At 39.8% G+C, this 17435-nt stretch overlaps 1 protein-coding gene across 2 annotated transcripts in view; it reads left to right on the forward strand.

The window, feature by feature from the left end:
- The window catches only part of GRIK1 (glutamate ionotropic receptor kainate type subunit 1), a 204089-nt gene that overhangs the window by 121612 nt on the left and 65042 nt on the right, over window positions 1–17435 (forward strand). For both annotated transcript variants that reach the window (XM_067565620.1, XM_067565622.1), the window contains exons 5-7: window positions 6712–6765; window positions 8908–9081; window positions 12721–12864. In XM_067565620.1, coding sequence (XP_067421721.1) covers window positions 6712–6765; window positions 8908–9081; window positions 12721–12864 — 372 coding nt within the window. The remainder of the gene's footprint in view (window positions 1–6711; window positions 6766–8907; window positions 9082–12720; window positions 12865–17435) is intronic.

A 17435-nucleotide genomic window follows, 5' to 3' on the forward strand; every position in this document is an offset into this window, starting at 1 on the left:
ACTTATCTGTAAATATTGAACCTAGTACAAAGGGGTCCAAATGTGATTGGGGCCTGTGGGTGCTACCATATTATTAGCAGTAGTAACATGTAGCAGCCCCAGTCAGGACCCATTGCACAATATCTTGTACACATACAAAACCAAAAGGCGGCCCCTTGCCCTAAAGACCTTATAATCTAAATAATTATTAATAGCTGTCCGTCTCTGCAGAGAATACAGGACTGAACTGATATAAAGGCTGAACTGCTCTCTTGCCTCAAAAGTGGTCCTTGCTGCAGCTCCAAGGGGAAGCATGTAACTGCAATGGTGTAAGAAAACTTTCATGACTGTTTAAAAGCGGTGCCAAAAAGTAATTATAATACAGTCTCCTTTATTGGGAAGTTCACTTGGGAACCAATTTCATAGAATCATAGAATCATAGAATATTAGAGTTGGAAGGGACCTCAGGAGGTCATCTAGTCCAACCCCCTGCTCAAAGCAGGACTAACCTCTGCTATATCATCCCAACCAGGGCTTTGTCAAGCCGCAGCTTAAAAACCTCTAAGGATGGAGATTCCACCACCTCCCTAGGTAACCCATTCCAGTGCTTCACCACCCTCCTAGTAAAAAACTTTTTCCTAATGTCCAACCTAGACCTCCCTCCCTGCAACTTGAGACCGTTGCTCCTTGTTCTGTCATCTGCCACCACCGAGAACAGCCTAGCCCCATCCTCCCTAGAACCCCCTTTCAGGTAGTTAAAGGCCGCTATCAAATCCCCCCTCACTCTTCTCTTTTGCAGACTAAACAAGCCCAGTTCCCTCAGCCTCTCCTCATAAGTCCTGTGCTCCAGCCCCCTAATCATTTTTGTTGCCCTCCGCTGGACTCTCTCCAACTTGTCCACATCCTTTTTGTATTGGGGGGCCCAAAACTGGACACAATATTCTAAATGCGGCCTCACCAATGCCGAATAGAGGGGAATAATCACTTCCCGTGACCTGCTAGCAATGCCCCTCCTAATGCAGCCCAATATGCCATTGGCCTTCTTGCCAACCAGGGCACACTGCTGACTCATATCCAGCTTTTTATCCACTGTTACCCCCAGGTCCTTTTCTGCAGAGCTGCTGCCCAGCTCGTCGGTCCCCAGTCTATAGCTGTGCATGGGATTCTTTCTTCCTAAGTGGAGGACTCTGCACTTTTCTTTGTTGAACCTCATTAGATTTCTTTTGGCCCAATCCTCCAGTTTGTTTAGGTCACTCTGTATCCTATCCCTACCTTGCAGGGTATCTACCACTCCCCCAGCTTAGTGTCGTCCGCAAACTTGCTGAGGGTGCAATCTACCCCATCCTCCAGATCATTAATAAAGATGTTGAACAAAACCGGCCCCAGGACCGACCCCTGGGGAACTCCGCTTGTGACCGGTTGCCAGCTAGACATGGAGCCATTGATCACTACTCGTTGAGCCCTATGCTCTAGCCAGTTCACTATCCATTTTATAGTCCATTCATCCAACCCATACTTCTTTAACTTGCTGATAAGAATACTGTGAGAAACCGTATCAAAAGCTTTGCTAAAGTCAAGGTATATCACATCCACCGCCTTCCCCACATCCACAGAGCCAGTCACCTCATCATAGAAAGCAATCAGGTTGGTCAGGCATGACTTTCCCTTGGTGAATCCGTGTTGACTGTTCCTGATCACCTTCCTCTCTTCCAAGTGCCTTAAAATGGATTCCTTAAGGACCTGCTCCATGATCTTTCCATTTAACCATAAAATAATGCTTACTCACTTTGTAAAGTGCTTTGAGATTGTGGATGAAAGGCACCCTATTTAGCTGTCTGTTTCAGGTTTTTTTTATAACACAACACTTGTCATCGGTGATCCCTTGGAGTTCAAGAATGATTAATAAAATGATAATTGGTTATCACTGGTGGATCTGCAGGTGACTAACGAGACCTAGCCAGGATCCATAGACCTTGTCACAGTTGGGGCAGACATTTCCCAATGAAAGGGAAGGATTAAATTGGACTGTGGCATGTTCTTTCCTCCTTTCGCATTTCTCCGTTTCCTGTTGTCTCCATTGGATCTCAGAATACTGGCAACCTTGCCACAAAGTCCTTGGTGCTATAGCATTGCCAACTTTTATCATCCTTAATAACTATAAGGGGTGATGATGATTACTGCTTAAGGTTTAGATCCTGCATGTGAGCAGAGGGGTCTGACTCTGTGGAGTTCATTGCAGCATCAGGACCCAAAGCACAACAGACCTAGAGTAAAATCACATTCATTATTAGCATGTCACACTGTGAATTGACATTATGTCATTCTCACTTCAGCTATTAATGTGTATTTATCTCTCACACTGAAAAACAATGTCACTAAGTTTTTTAAATTAAAAAAGCATCAAAACTTTATTTTTTTCATTTCTTGACTACTGCAATTCTTTGTTTGTGGACAGTCCACTTAATGCCCTTCATTATAGACCTGATTCTAAGCTTACTGAATTCCATGGGAATTTTTCCATTGACTTCAATGGACTTTGGATCTGGCCTTATTTGAATGGGGTACAGACTTTGGCAGATAAAAATTCCTACTGGATCTCACTCTTTCCATCTCATTACTTATTCACTTAGCAAGTTTCCTTGTCAGCCAAGGCAGCACTGTAGACTGACTTTTGAAATCATTACAGTTAATAGATATTTGTATATATTACCAATGGTGTTCATATTAAATTATACAGGAATTAATATTTTTATGAAGTTCAGTTTTACTCTGAAAAGTTACTTCATTAACAAGGCATTCTGGAGTTCCTTCCATGTTCCTTTTCTCTCAATGATTCAAATATAAATCAATTTACATGTAAAATGATGCTTGTTCTAGCTCTAGTGTCAACTTGGGATCTTGAAAGTCAAACTTGTCTCTTTTCTTCTTGTGTATAATCACCAGGAATAAATATTCTGCAAGCCAAATTAAGCCCTTAGTGACATCTGTGGGAAACTATTGCTGTCAGTGGTTTGCACATGTGTAATTGACTAGAACTTGTGCATCATAGAATTGTTTATGAACAATGAACAGATTCTACCTCTCTCTTTGTTGTCTTGATTCTGTAGGCCTAAAAGGACTAAAATGTGACAAAAACTTATTTTTGACATGCTAGTCCATAAATATGACTCTGAACACACCAAAGGAGAAGATCTGAGGATCCACTTTTCAAGAGTGGAACTGTACTTTAAGGCTTTGTGTAATTTAGCATTTTCCTATTCATATAATCTCCTGGTTCATTGTTCACTAGCTTGTTCCCTCCATTCTTCCTCTAAAGTCTGGATTCACAATGGAGTTTAAGTATTGCAATTCTTAGTGTCACACCAACTAACTTTTGAGTGCCTAGAAAAATCATGGGAATCTACAAAGCCTGAGTCCAGGCTCCCTATAAATCATTAGGAGAGAAATACGTGCCTAAGAATGGCATCCACAAAAGCTAGTATGCTAGGTGGCTCCCCACGTAAGTTACCCAATAGTAGAAGCCAATGAGAGGTATGGTCTAAGCCCCGCCCCTCTAAAGGAGTTTGCTATGTAAGTGCAGGCTGGAGGGAGGTGTCTATTTCTGCTTGGGATCCAGACATGAGCCCTCTCCTGGAGTTAGGCATCTAAGTCATTTTTTGCAAGAAATGCAAGAGGAGGCGGCAGTGCTGCCATCTCCAATCTTTAGCCCAATAGTTAGAGCACTCACCTGGGATCTGGGAGACATGGATTCATTTTCCCCCCCTTCCTGAAGGGAAGAAAGAATGTGAACAGGGGCTCCCACCTCCCAGGAGAGTGTTCTATCCACTGAGCAATGGGATATTCAGATGTGGGTACCTGTCAGTCTTTCTTGTTCAAGCTGTTTCCACTTTGTGTAAATGCTTAAATAATAATTGTGCCAGAGAGAGAGAAAGAGCAAGAGAGAGACTCTGTAGCTTGGTGATTGGGCACGCAGTGGGAAGCCCAGGGTCCACTCCCCCTCTTCCAATAACTATTTATTTATACAAAGCGGAACAGCTTCAACGTGGAGTATCACGGAGCCCCACATCAACATATCCGAGACTTCAGTGGTTAGTGCACTTCTTCTGAGAGATGGAAGACCTCCTGTTCAGATCCTTTCTCCCCACCTGGCAGAGAAGGGAACTGAACCGAGGTCTCCCATATAAGTGCTCTAACCACTGGGCTAAATGTTATAAAGGAGGCGGAGGCACTATCACCGGCCTGGTATGGTCTCTAATCCAGTAGGTGTGTTCAGAGCATGCCTCCCAGATTGGGCCCCACAGGTAAGATACGCAGGACAACAACTCTCTTCACCTGGTTTGAGGATCCTGCTGGAGTTTAGGAATGAGATAGGCATCTGGGCACGTAGCGTGCACATGCCCAGTGGCAGAAACAGGCATGTAGGGGAAAATTTAGGCACCAAAGGATTCTAGATGTGTACAGAGTTAGGTGCCAGCCAAGCAGGGATTTTGAGGATCCAGGATTGTCAACCTGCCTCCTTTCACAAGCAATAAATTAGCATAAGAAATAATTTAAAAAATAACTTCTCCTGAAAAGTAAATTCAGTGAAATGATTAAATGAAACACTTAACTTCTGGCTCATTTCTAGCAGTTGGAAGTGGATCAGCCATCTCTATTGCATGCTGAACAGTTATTATTTACAGCAATTTTAGGAGTACAGAGTATTTTCTGTTTGTACCAAGGAACTGCTGTATAATAGCAGACAATTGGTATACAGAGGTCTCGTCCACACAAGAGAATTTGGGCATGTTAAAGAATATTATTAGCCCTGGCATGCCAAACATCTATACAAACTTTTGTTGCAAATATTCTAAAGATACGCTTTATACCACTCACGTTAGCCTTGCTGAGAGCAGGTCTGAATAATGTTTATTCTGAGCCTATGCTACCATGCTGGGGCGTAGATGAGAAACTAACTCATATGTCACAATTAGTTCTGCCAACACTGTCCCAGAGAAGAAAATGCACTTAAGCCACTTTACTTTACGTCTGTGTATGTATGTGGAGATAAATGCAAGAGAAATAGAACTGGGAGTGTGGAACATCCCATTACACATGGGCCAATACTATATTTTAATTATATGTGATCTAATTCTAGGTAGGAAAAGCACTAGCCTGGTATTGTAGCAGCCAATTCCTGAAGCCTCAAAGAAAGGATCGCCCTTACCCCCATTCCCATAATGCACTAGGGTGACCACCCATCCAATATTTTATGGGACATCCTTTCACTCCCTTATTTCATTGATTTGTCACATTAGTAAGGAAAGGCTGAATCAAACCTTTGCAGAGCAACACTAAGCAATGTAACTGTTTGTTAAGCCTTGCTTTCAGTGTAGAATTCAGCTTAAAGAAACCTAGTATTTTTTAACAAAAGCTAACCACAAAGTGAAAGAAAGAAAGAAAGAAAAAGAAAGTTTTCCTTTTCTGTTATCCTAAGACTGCACTAATTTGCACACCTGAAATAAAAATCTTGGCTGCGGCTTCTTGTTTGAAACTTTTCCAGTTAAAACGTGATATTAAATGTTCAGAAGGTTCTCCACCTCAGGCCTGTGTTTTTACACTAGTAACACAGGTAAAGAAATGCCAGGAAGAATTTATTATGTCCATTTCTACCTCAAATGCAGCAGTGGAAAGAATATTTTCCTTTTGTAAACAGATTTTGACAGATTGCAGAAACCTGCTACATATTGATTCTGTTAAGGCTGAGCTTCAAATTAAAGTTAATTTCACTTGTACATGAACAGATTTTTATTAATTGATTTAAAAAAACAAAGATGTACTGAAATGTATTAAAACTGATAAGTACCATTTTAAACATTATATTGAAGTTTATGATGATTGATTGCATTGTATAGTTGGGAGCAGTAGAAATGTACAATTGAGAGAAAAAGGTGTTTCCCTAAAGAGTCTCTTAAAATAAAGAGTTGTCCTTTATTTTTCATGTGGTTTTCCCTTATTTCCATCAAAGTTGCACCCCCTAATGCACCCTAACCAGCTGACCAATTTAATGACATGTGGAGAAAAAGAATTCCTTCCTCAGCTCCCAAAGGTAATCAGCTTGTGTTTAAACAAAGCTTAATTACCACTGAAACACTGTCTCAGTTTGCATAGCTTCAGACTGTATTAGGCTTGGAGAGTTATTCCAGCCCCAATTTCTTTTGCACTACTGTATTTGCTTTGATGGCCTCCTGCAGAATTGAATTCAAGTTGGCTACTTGTTATTTAAAGAGTCATTTCTTCTTTGGTCTGTCAAGTTTACTGCCATACACATTCACCCATTGTAAGGAAGGTTTAATCAGTATTCTCTACCCTTCATTTGGTATGCCTCAATTACATTCCCTCTGAAGCATCTCCATTCCAAACTAAACACCACACTTCTTTTAACGCCATCCCCGCATCCCAAATATCAAGCCATTTTTTCCTTTCCTAAACTTTTTCAACGTTTGTTTTCTTTCTTGAGGAGAGACAATGAAAATCTTTAGTTTTAATTCAAATCATTTATGTCACTTCTGAAGAAAAGTGCAGTTTTCATTGTAATCGGTATAAACTGCCTTTATAGTTCTAAGTTGATCCTGTGCTCTTCAAAAGATAGTGAAATAACCTGAATCACTGAAAGACCCTCCCACAAGATCGAGTCAAGCTATTTCTTATTTACAACTTCTATTTCACCCTTTGACTTTCTTTTTCTAACAGATTCTTTCCATGGGAATGATGACTGAATACTATCACTACTTTTTTACAACACTGGTAAGAAGCACTGAGAGTTTTGCCAATAATATTGTTTCTCCTATTTCAGTGAAGATGGCTGAAAACTTGCATTTCCCTCTGAGTTTTGAGTGTCACCATTACAGATGAAAAATGCTAGAAAACTACTAAGTACTATTATTACAATGTTTTGTGGTGGAGATGCCCTGAAGAATCTATCAAATTTGGCAGCACTGGCCAACACTTTTCCCCACTAATTCTTATTGTGCTTCATAAAAATAATTAATAAAATGCCCATTAACGAAGTTGCATTTTCCATTTCAAAATCACATTTGAGGAAGTGCTGTGTAGAAAGATGAGTCCAAATAAATAAGTCCAGATGCAAACTTCTCCAGATTTAGTGGGGAGAGGAGAGAGAGGGTTAGGGTTTTGAGTTAGCCCATTATAGAAATGGGTCTGAGACCAGAAATTCAAGTTTGGAGCAAATCCAAACTTCGCCAATTTGGGGTTGAGTTCCTGTGTTCTAGATGAAGCCCCATATCTATTTCCTTGCAGTCTGTTAAAGCCGCAATTCAGCAAAGACTTTAAGCATATGCTTAAATCAGTTTTTACTCAGGAAAGAACTTGAGCAACTGCCTAACTTTAAGTGTGTATTTAGGTCCAACTTATTGGGGGTTGAGCACATGCCAAAATATTTTGCTGAATCATAGTCTATAAGATTATTCTCTTTCCGCTCCTTCTGCTCCAATTTGTCACCTGTGTTTCAACTAGAAGGTAGTCAAGAAGTTCTTCAGCTGAAAGGCAACAGCTGTGATGTATTAGGCTGGTGTGTGCTGTGTGACAGGAAGTGTTTGACAAATAAAACCTATGTCTAAAAAAGTTTCATTTAATCATGAAACAAAAACATGAAACTACATATGTACAATACATTTAAGAATGTTTCAGGCTTACAGAAGAAGAGCCCTCAAATTTCTTTTATGATATGAATATTTGAATACACATTAAATATACCACACATTTTGTTCTTTGAAATCTATGCTTGAGATCAGTTTTCATTTTAAACTACAGGCAGAGGAGAGAACCCAGATTAGCAGCACACAGCCTACAATGTCAGGTGCATGTCACTTAACGTTTACGTTGAAGTGAAATCCATCCTGCCTCTAAAAGTCACTCCATCAAGATACCAAATAGACATCTTCCCCTGAATGTTTAGAACTTGAAACAGAATCTTGCAAAACCTCCCAGGCAATCTACCCTAATCTCTCCCCAAATTACACAGCACATTTTTAGAATGGATGTGGGCTTCCCTCCTTTGTTAAAGATTATTTAATTCAACTTTAAAACATCAACATGTACAAGATAGTTGGCATGCTACAATATCTGGGGCAGTGCTGCATATCACTCAGAACAAGAAATCACTGTGATGTTGTAAATGTTGACACTTTAATGGTGATGACAGCACACAGCCACAACCTGATCATTTGTTGCTTCATTGGTCTGCTGATATCAGCAAGATTTTGTTCTGAAATGAAAACTTCAGCTCTAGCAAGTACCTCTCATATTTTCACTGCAGGACATATAGTTTTGAAATGTGTCATGGAATTGTATCACCTACAGTTCCATTATTTTCCTGCCCTTCAAACTTCAAATATCTAATGCACATGGAGTTACTGAGCACTGGCCTGACACATATATTAGACACTCTGACAGCAAGTTACCAGTAGTTGGCACAGCAGGAGAAAAATGGAGTTTGCAAATAGTAAAATTGTATTGCTCTCCAGATCTGGAATTGTCATTCCCAGGATTGAAAGTATACTTAATGTTGGCAACCAATTCTTCATGTTGGTTTGTCATAACCGTAACATTATGAGGACTGATAAATCAAAATCAGATACTGAAGTGCAGCTTGCTTGTAGAACAGTGCTGTTGTGGGGAACTGATTTTTATGTTCCAACAAACCAGTTATAAGATTTGTAAAAATACTATTCACTAATGCAGTTGCCACTAGTATTTGCAGGAGAGAAGAGGGAAGAAATAAAATGAAAAAAATATACTAGCATTTGAATGAAAATAACAAAAAATTGTATAAGTTAGGCTCCATTGATTGTAACGGACGGATAGCTATAAAAATAATACAACATTTTGAAAACGTATTTTGGTTTTGTTTTTTAAATGATGATTTAGGATCTATTTGCATTAGACCTGGAACCCTACAGATACAGTGGAGTAAACATGACAGGGTTTCGCCTGCTCAATATTGACAATCCACACGTTTCATCAGTTATTGAAAAGTGGTCAATGGAATGGCTGCAGGCACCTCCCAAACCAGAAACTGGTCTCCTGGATGGCATGATAACAGTAAGTGAATAACCACAGCATGTACCTATAGCAGATGGCTAAATGGGCCTTTGCAGTTCTATACCAACTGAAGGATGAATGCAGAAGTTTTGTTCTTAATTCCCTATTTTTATGTGGCTATGTAGAGGGGAAGAAAGCAAGAGACAGTAAAGGAAGACATTTAGGAAATAAAATGGGTTTGGTTTTGCATCCCTGCCCACCTTGGCTAATAGCCATTGATGGACCTATCCTCCATAAATTTATCTAGTTCTTTTTTTCACCCTGTTGTAGTCTTGGCCTTCACAACATCTTGTAGCAACGGGTTCCACAGGCTGACTGTGCGTTGTTCCTTTTGTTCGTTTTAAACCTTCTGCCTATTAATTTCATTGGGTGACCCCTAGTTCTTGTGTTATGAGGAGTAAATAACATTTCCTCATTATAGTGTAATTATAGTGTAATTTAGTGGCCAATATCTCCTCAAGCATTATGAGCCCACTACTGCAGCCCTTACTTATGTAAGTAGTTAATGGGAATACTCACATGAGTAGAAATACAGGATACAGTGCTGTGTGTACTGTCAAAAGTCTGACCCAAGTTTAAGCAGAGGTAGAGGTTTCCTATTTGCTTTTCCACTTACTTCATTTTACAAATGTTGGAAAAGAATCCACAGAGGTAAAGACGCATTTAAACATTTTTTATGTATTTATTGCTTTTCTTGGATATGGTAGTCAATTTTTTCCTTTAACCAATGTTGTACTTAGCCATGTGACAAGCCTGTGACACTCACATGAGTAGTTGAGCATCAAAGCACCCTGACAAGGTACTTTGCATTTATCATTTATCTCTCTCTCTTGTCAAATGCACTTGCAACAGTTTCATTTCTCTAATAAAGTCCAGAATTTGATGAATGTAACAGGAAATACAAACTTCCAGAGAGATATAGTGTTAGAATCTGCAAGAAAAGATATTGTACATGTAGGCACGTAATAGCATTTTTAAATTGGAGAACTGCCTTCTTTCTCCATTCCAATCATTTACAGCAGGACTCTTGCTTTGAAGATGTAATTTGGAGATAAATGAAAGGTATCATCTTGTTGAGAAATGGGAGAGAGGATGTCCCCTTCTAAGGATCAAAAGGAAAAATAAAAACAATTGAATCGATGACCAACATGATACTGGTTTTTGGCTGGTTTTTTTGCAGCATACGATAATATTCTTAACCTGAATTGAATGATATGGGATGCGGTATGGAACAGACTTCATTACAAATGATTCCTGATGTCATTTTGAAACACGCTAATCATTACAGAGAATTTCCCAGGTCAACTATCTTCTGCAAAAAATTTTTTTAATTCTCATTTAAGCACTATTGCTATACTTACAGCAATATATAAGAGGGAGTAGAAAGTGTCTTGGCCCCTAGGAATTTACAATACAATGCCCCGATCCTGCAATGGGATACATGCAGATAGCGCCATTCACTCACTCAGATCTGATTGGGGGACTGAGTTCTAAGAAGATAGAATTTAGATCTCTTCTTTTATTAGACAGAACCTTCCTTTTCCATATGTCCAGATTTGCACAGGTGTCTTACTACTTAGAAACAATATAAACAGATAAGGATACTAATTAGCTGTGCTTACTTTAAATATTCATAGCAAGTTCCACTTATTCAGTTAGGTGGAGAACTACAATACTGCTGTAATTCATTAGACAGTGAGGCTATGACAAATTGTGCATTACCAGGAGAATGATTAAGCTTTCTAGTATTAATGCAAGATTTGTCCCTTCTGATTCACACTATGGTATTTGCACAGAGTGTGAAAAATGGCTTCAGCTTGCTAGGAGCTAGCATGACGTGACACAGTATTTTGAAGACACATGCCACTTGATGCTAGAAATCACACAAAAGGAAAGATTTTCTCATGATGAGATACCTGGATTGCTGTGCAATCATCTAAATAAAATATTAAAATCAAAATAATGAGAAATTCCAAGGCTGAATCTCTGCCCTGATTTATCCTATTTTGCCTAACTATTGTAGAAGAGGTAGGAACGCTATAATTTTTTGTAGAAAAAACCCATATTGAGGGCAAAATTTACATACTCAAGACAGGTCATTACAGAGAATTTCTGATGTGTTCTGCTCTTCAGGCTTTGCAAGAGAGTCTGGAATGGCTTTAACCCGACAGATGCTTTGAGATCTTCTGGGAAATCCATAGATTTCAGGGTAGCCAACTAGGAATCTGTGTATATACCCCTATTTGTTATTGTGAATGCTGTGTAGCTGATGTCGGTGTAATTTATGTCACTAAGGGAGTGGTTTATTCACATCCCTGAGTGACATAAATTATGCCAACACAGCCTGTAGTGTAGACATAGTCTTTATGGGTCTTTGATTAGGATTTTAGTCACCAGGATGTGTTTGGAACTTTTAAAGATATTTGAGCCACAGTACAGCTGCTATTGCCTCCTGTAGTGCATTGCACCATTTATAACATTTTTATTGGCTTTTGATTGTGGGAGCTTTGTTTTGTGCAGACCCTGAGTAAGGTGTCAAAAGTGATTTCTCATCTGCAGTATATTAAGATTAGCAGACACATTCAGATCACATTTGATTGCTAGCAAAAGCCTCCAGTGCTGATAAGACTGATGCCATTGTAATTTACTTAGGTAAATGAAATAGACAAAGAATCAAATCTGTGAATTTCCCAAAGGAACTGCAGGGAAAAGGAATTAAAAATGGGTTAGCTATGTAGTTCATATAAATGAGTCCAGTTTCTCATCTGCAAAGTCAGTATTTTTTTCTCAGGTCCAAATTTGCTTTTGAATTAGTCAGTAATTTTATAATAAATAATGTAACATATTAATGAATTAATAATGACAACATCCCCAGGAGCTGAGAAAAAAATATCCCCGTTTTATATAAAGGGACCACTGAGGCAAAGAACAAGGGTGTGGTTTTAAAAAACTCCTCAGTGAGATTTAGGAACACAAGTTCCATTGACTTGCAGTGACACTTTGGGTAAAGATGTCAAAAGTGCCAAAGTCCCATTTTTAAAGGGGACTAGACACTTAAACTCCTAAATCCTATAGACTTTTAATGAGACTTAGGAGCCTAAGTGCCTAAAAGATAGACTTTTAAAGGTACTTAGGCACCTGAAAATAGAGGAGACTAGTGGGAATAATTGACTTTTGAAAATCTCAGAAGGCAAGTTTCTGCACCCAAAAATACCTTTAAAAATCTGAAAATGGGACGTAGGCTCCTAAATCACTTAGAGCATTTGGAAAATTTTGCTGTGAGGCACTTGTGAAAATTCCACCCCAAGTGACTTGGCCAGTGTCACACAGGAAATCTACAGCAGAGATGGGAATACAATGCAAATCTCCTCATTCCTGTGCTTTAGCCACCAGACAACACTTCCTTTCTCTTCCATCTAATTGTTAAATATTTTGTTCAGCAATACCTGGTAGCACAAATTAACAGAAGGCATAAGAAACAAGGCCTGTCTCTTGTTTTAACCTTGGATTCACATGAGAGTCGCAGAAAGGAAGTAGCCCAAACTCTTGTAAGTAGAATGGGACGTTCGTTCTGAGATGACAAAAGGTGAGAGGGAAGAAAGATGTAAATGAAAGAACCCCTTTCTGTTTTTCATGCAGACTGAAGCAGCTCTGATGTATGATGCTGTTTACATGGTAGCAGTGGCCTCTCAGCGTGCCTCCCAAATGACTGTCAGCTCCCTGCAGTGCCACAGACACAAGCCATGGCGTTTCGGACCCAGATTTATGAATCTGATAAAAGAGGCAAGTGTAGACCATCTGCTTACAGTCAGTGTAATCCTCTCTTTGTTCTTTATTGCATTGGATTCTGTATTTCATGCCACTATGGAACATATTGTACGTTTTGATTTCTCGTTAGAATATCCATTTCTATCTTGTTTACCTCCTTTAGGAGCTTTGGTTTACAGACACAAGGCTGCTGCCTGCATTTCAATGGCAACTTTATCCCATCTTAAAAAAATTTAAGAAGAAACTCCATAACAACTTCATACGAGCACACTATGCAATTTCCCTTTATTTTTTCTTGATTTATATGCCCACTTGATGAGAAGGTGTGAATGCCAAAAGATGGAAGATTATTTTTTGCAGTGGGCTAGCCACTCCCAGTCTCTATTCAGACCTAGTCTAATAGTTTCAAGTTGGCATATGAGTTCCAGCTCTGGAGTTTCATGCTGAAGTTTGTTTTTGAAGTTTTTTTGTTGAAGTACGGCAACTTTCAAGTCTGTTATTGAGAGTCCAGGGAGGTTGAACCGCGCTCCTACTGATTTTTTAATGTTACCATTCTTGATGTCTGATTTGTGTCCATTTATTCTTTTGCACAGAGACAGTTCGGTTTGGCCAATGTATATGGCAGAGGGGCATTGGTGGCACATGATGGTGTATATCACATTAGTAGATGTGCAGGTGAACGAGTTCCTGATAGTGTGACTGATTCTTTTCCGTGGGTCCAGATGCTGAAAATGTCATTAATGTAGCGTAGGTAGACGAGAGGCACTTTGGGACGAGAGTTGAGGAAGAGTTATTCTAAGTCAGCCATGAAAATGTTGGCATACTGTGGGACCATAGTCGTGCTGCTGACTTGAAGGTATAAATTGTCTCCAAATCTGGGTGAGGATAAAGTCACAAAGTTCAGCTATCAGATGTGCCGTAGCATTATCGGGGATACTGTTCCTGATGGCTAGTAGTCCTTCTTTGTGTAGGATGTTGGTGTAGATAGCGTCTACATCCATAGTGGCCAGGATGGTGTTTTCTGGAAGATCACCAATGGACTGTAGTTTTCTCAGGAAGTCGGTGGTATTCCGAAGAAAGCTAGGAATACTGGTAGCGTAGGGTCTGAGGAGAGAGTCCACATAGCCTGATAACCCTTCTGGAAGAGTGCCAATGACCGAGATGATGGGGCGTCTACGATTCCTGTGTTTGTGGATAGAATATCCCTGGTCAGGGCTCCAGGGATGTATCTGTGTAGATTTGTTCCTATGCTTCTTCAGGGAGTTTCATGAGCAGATGGTGTAGTTTCTTTTGGTATTCCTCAGTGGTCTGTAGAATGTGGTGTTGGAGAACTGTCTGGCGGCTTCCTGTTCGTCATCCGACCTAAATTCTTAATGTACTTACAGTGTATAGAATAAAAGGAGGGTAATGTAATTAATGCAGATCAACATGGGTTTGTGGAAAATAGATCCTGTCAAACTAATTTGATTTTTTTTAAATGAGATTACAAGTTTGGTCAATAAAGGTAATAGTATTGATGTAATATACTTAGACTTCTGTACTGCATAACATTTTGATTAAAAGCTAGAATGATATAAAACTAACATGGCACACATTAAGTAGCTTAAAAACTGGCTAACTGTTAAATAGGGAATCATCGTCAAGTGGGGGTGTTTCCAGCGGAGTCCCTCAGAGATGGGTTCTTTGCCCTGTGCTATTTAACGTTTTTATCAATGACCTGGAAGAAAACATAAAATCACTGACAAAGTTTACAGATGACACAAAGATTGGGGGAGTGGTAAATAATGAAAAGAACAGGTCACTGATTCAGAGCAATCTGGATCCCTTGGTGAACTGGACACAAGCAAACAACATGTGGGCCATACTTACAGATTGGGGGACTCTAGCCTGGGAAGTAGTGACTCTGAAAAAGATTTGAGGGTCATGGTGGATAATCAGCTTAATGCTGTGGCCAAAAGACTTAATACCATCCTGAGATGCATAAACAAGGGAAACTCAGGTAGGAGTAGAAAGGTCATTTTACCTCTCTATTTGGCGGTTGTGCAGATGCTGCTGAAATACTGTGTCCAGTTCTGGTGCCCATGATTCAAGGTAAATTGGAGCGTGTTCAGAGAACAGCCATAAGAATGTTGAAAGGATTAGAAAACATGCCTTATAATGACAGTGATATACTCAAGGAGCTGCCTATTTAGTTTAACACAAAGAAGATTAAGGGGTGACTTGATCACAGTCTATAAATATATACATGGGAAACAAATACGTAATAATGAGCTATTCAATCTACTGAACAAGGTCTAACACAATCCAGTGGTGGAAAGTTGAAGCTAGACAAATTCAGACTGGAAACAAGTTGTAAATTTTTGACAGTGAGGGTAATCAACTATTGGAACAATTTACCAAGGTCTGTGATGGTTCTCCATCACTGACAATTTTTAAATCAAGATTGGATGTTTTTTTAAAAAGATATGCTTAAGGAATTATTTTGGGGAAATTCTCTGGCCTATGTTATACAGGTGGTCAAACTAGATCACAGTGGTCCCTTCTGATCTGGGAATCTATAAATTGTAAAATCTTTGGAGCAGGGACTGTCTTTTTGTTCTGTGTTTGTACAGTCCCTAGCAAAATAGGGATTTTGAGCTGGGCTCCAAGATGCTACCACAGTATAAATAATAATGTATCCTCCTCCCCGTGGACATATGCAAACCTTCAAATCCCAGGAGGACAGCAGTCGGACTCAGTACCAAAGTAATGAGATTATACAAAGCAATGATCTTTATCGTCTTAACTTTTGCTTGCATCTGCACTTCAGAAGCATGATGATGATTCACAGCTTGCTACTCAGTTGTATAAAATGGATGTTTTTCACATTCTGGAAATGCTGGCTCTGAGTGTACTTGTGTTCCATTTCCGTACCTTGTCTCCCCTTAATACAAGGAATATGAAGCCTTGCTCCATAGATAGGGGCCTATCAATGGGCTTAAGCTTTTTTCTTCTACAAACTGGAATTGAGGATGAGCAGAAAAGGACCTGGGGGTAACAGTGGATAAAAATCTGGATATGAGTCAGCAGTGTGCCCTGGTTGTCAAGAAGGCTAATGGCATATTGGGCTGCATTAGGAGGGGCATTGCCAGCAGGTCGCGGGAAGTGATTATTCCCCTCTGTTCAGCATTGGTAAGGCTGCATTTAGAGTATTATGTCCAGTTTTGGGCCCCCCACTACAAAAAGGATGTAGACAAGTTGGAGAGAGTACAGCGGAGGGCAACAAAAATGACTAGGGGGCTGGAGCACAGGACTTATGAGGAGAGGCTAAGGGAACTGGGCTTGTTTAGTCTGCAAAAGAGAAGAATGAGGGGGATTTGATAGCAGCCTTTAACTACCTGAAAGGGGGTTCGAGGAAGGATGGGGCTAGGCTGTTCTCGGTGGTGGCAGATGACAGAACAAGAAGCAACGGTCTCAAGTTGCAGTTGGGGAGGTCTAGGTTGGACATTAGGAAGAAGTTTTTCACTAGGAGGGTGGTGAAGCACTGGAATGGGTTACCTAGGGAGGTGGTGGAATCTCCATCTTTAGAGGTTTTTAAGCTGAAGCTTGACAAAGCCCTGGCTGGAATGATATAGCTGAGGTTAGTCCTGCTTTGAGCAGGGGGTTGGACTAGATGACCTCCTGAGGTCCCTTCCAACTCTAATATTCTATGATTCTATGTCGCCTACATTCTAACAATACCAAACTCAAACTCAATCCCCCACTCCCAAAAGTGGTGGCTAGAGCTGGCTAAAATTTTGGAAAATGTTGCCAAATATTTTCAGTGGGGGTTTGGGGGCTTGTTTGTTTGGTTTTTTTTTTTTTTTGGACACTTGTTTGGCCCTCCTATAGCATAGTTGGTTTTTTTCAAAAATTTGAAATCAATGAAAATTTTTCAAGGAAATTTTAAAAGCTTTCTCAATTCTGCATTTCTCAACCAGCTTTTATAGTAACTGTCCAGAAATAATCTCTCCCAGACCCCCATCCAATCCAAATAATACAAGCCTCTAAGGCAGGGGAGGATCCAGAGGGATCTCCAGTTCTGGCAGGAATAAAATGTATGCCGTGTTGTTGTAGCTGTGTCAGTCCCAGGGTATGAGAGAGACAAGGTGGGTGAGGTAATATTTTTTATTGGACCAACTTCTATTGGTGAGAGAGACAAGCTTTCGAGCTTACACAGAGCTCTTCTTTGGGAAAATAAAAAGGTTAAGATCAGAGACTCACTTCAGTATAAATTGCTTGGAGCAGTACCAATGTGATCAAGATGCTTTTTCAAATGTCTTCTCAGTTTTTCTTGTTGCTAACAGAAAATAAATGAATGTCTGTTGCTTGTATCAAGAATACAAAAAGTTCTCATCTCAAGGAAGAAATGATTAATAGATCAGAAAAACTTAAACAACAAAACAATTTACTTCCAAGAGAAACTAAACCTCCAAATGGATTAATTAAGTACGGAAAATCTGTGTCTATAGGAGTGGGAATTACCAGTCCATTTTCCATTGGATTTCACAGATGCAAGGCATTCCTCAAATAAATGTCTTTGCCTCCAAAAGCAACCCAACCTTCAC

Source organism: Emydura macquarii, unplaced genomic scaffold, assembly GCF_026122565.2.
Source record: "Emydura macquarii macquarii isolate MOO-44397 ecotype Brisbane River unplaced genomic scaffold, CSIRO-AGI_Emac_v2 contig_2681, whole genome shotgun sequence".
Lineage (NCBI taxonomy): Eukaryota > Metazoa > Chordata > Testudines > Chelidae > Emydura > Emydura macquarii.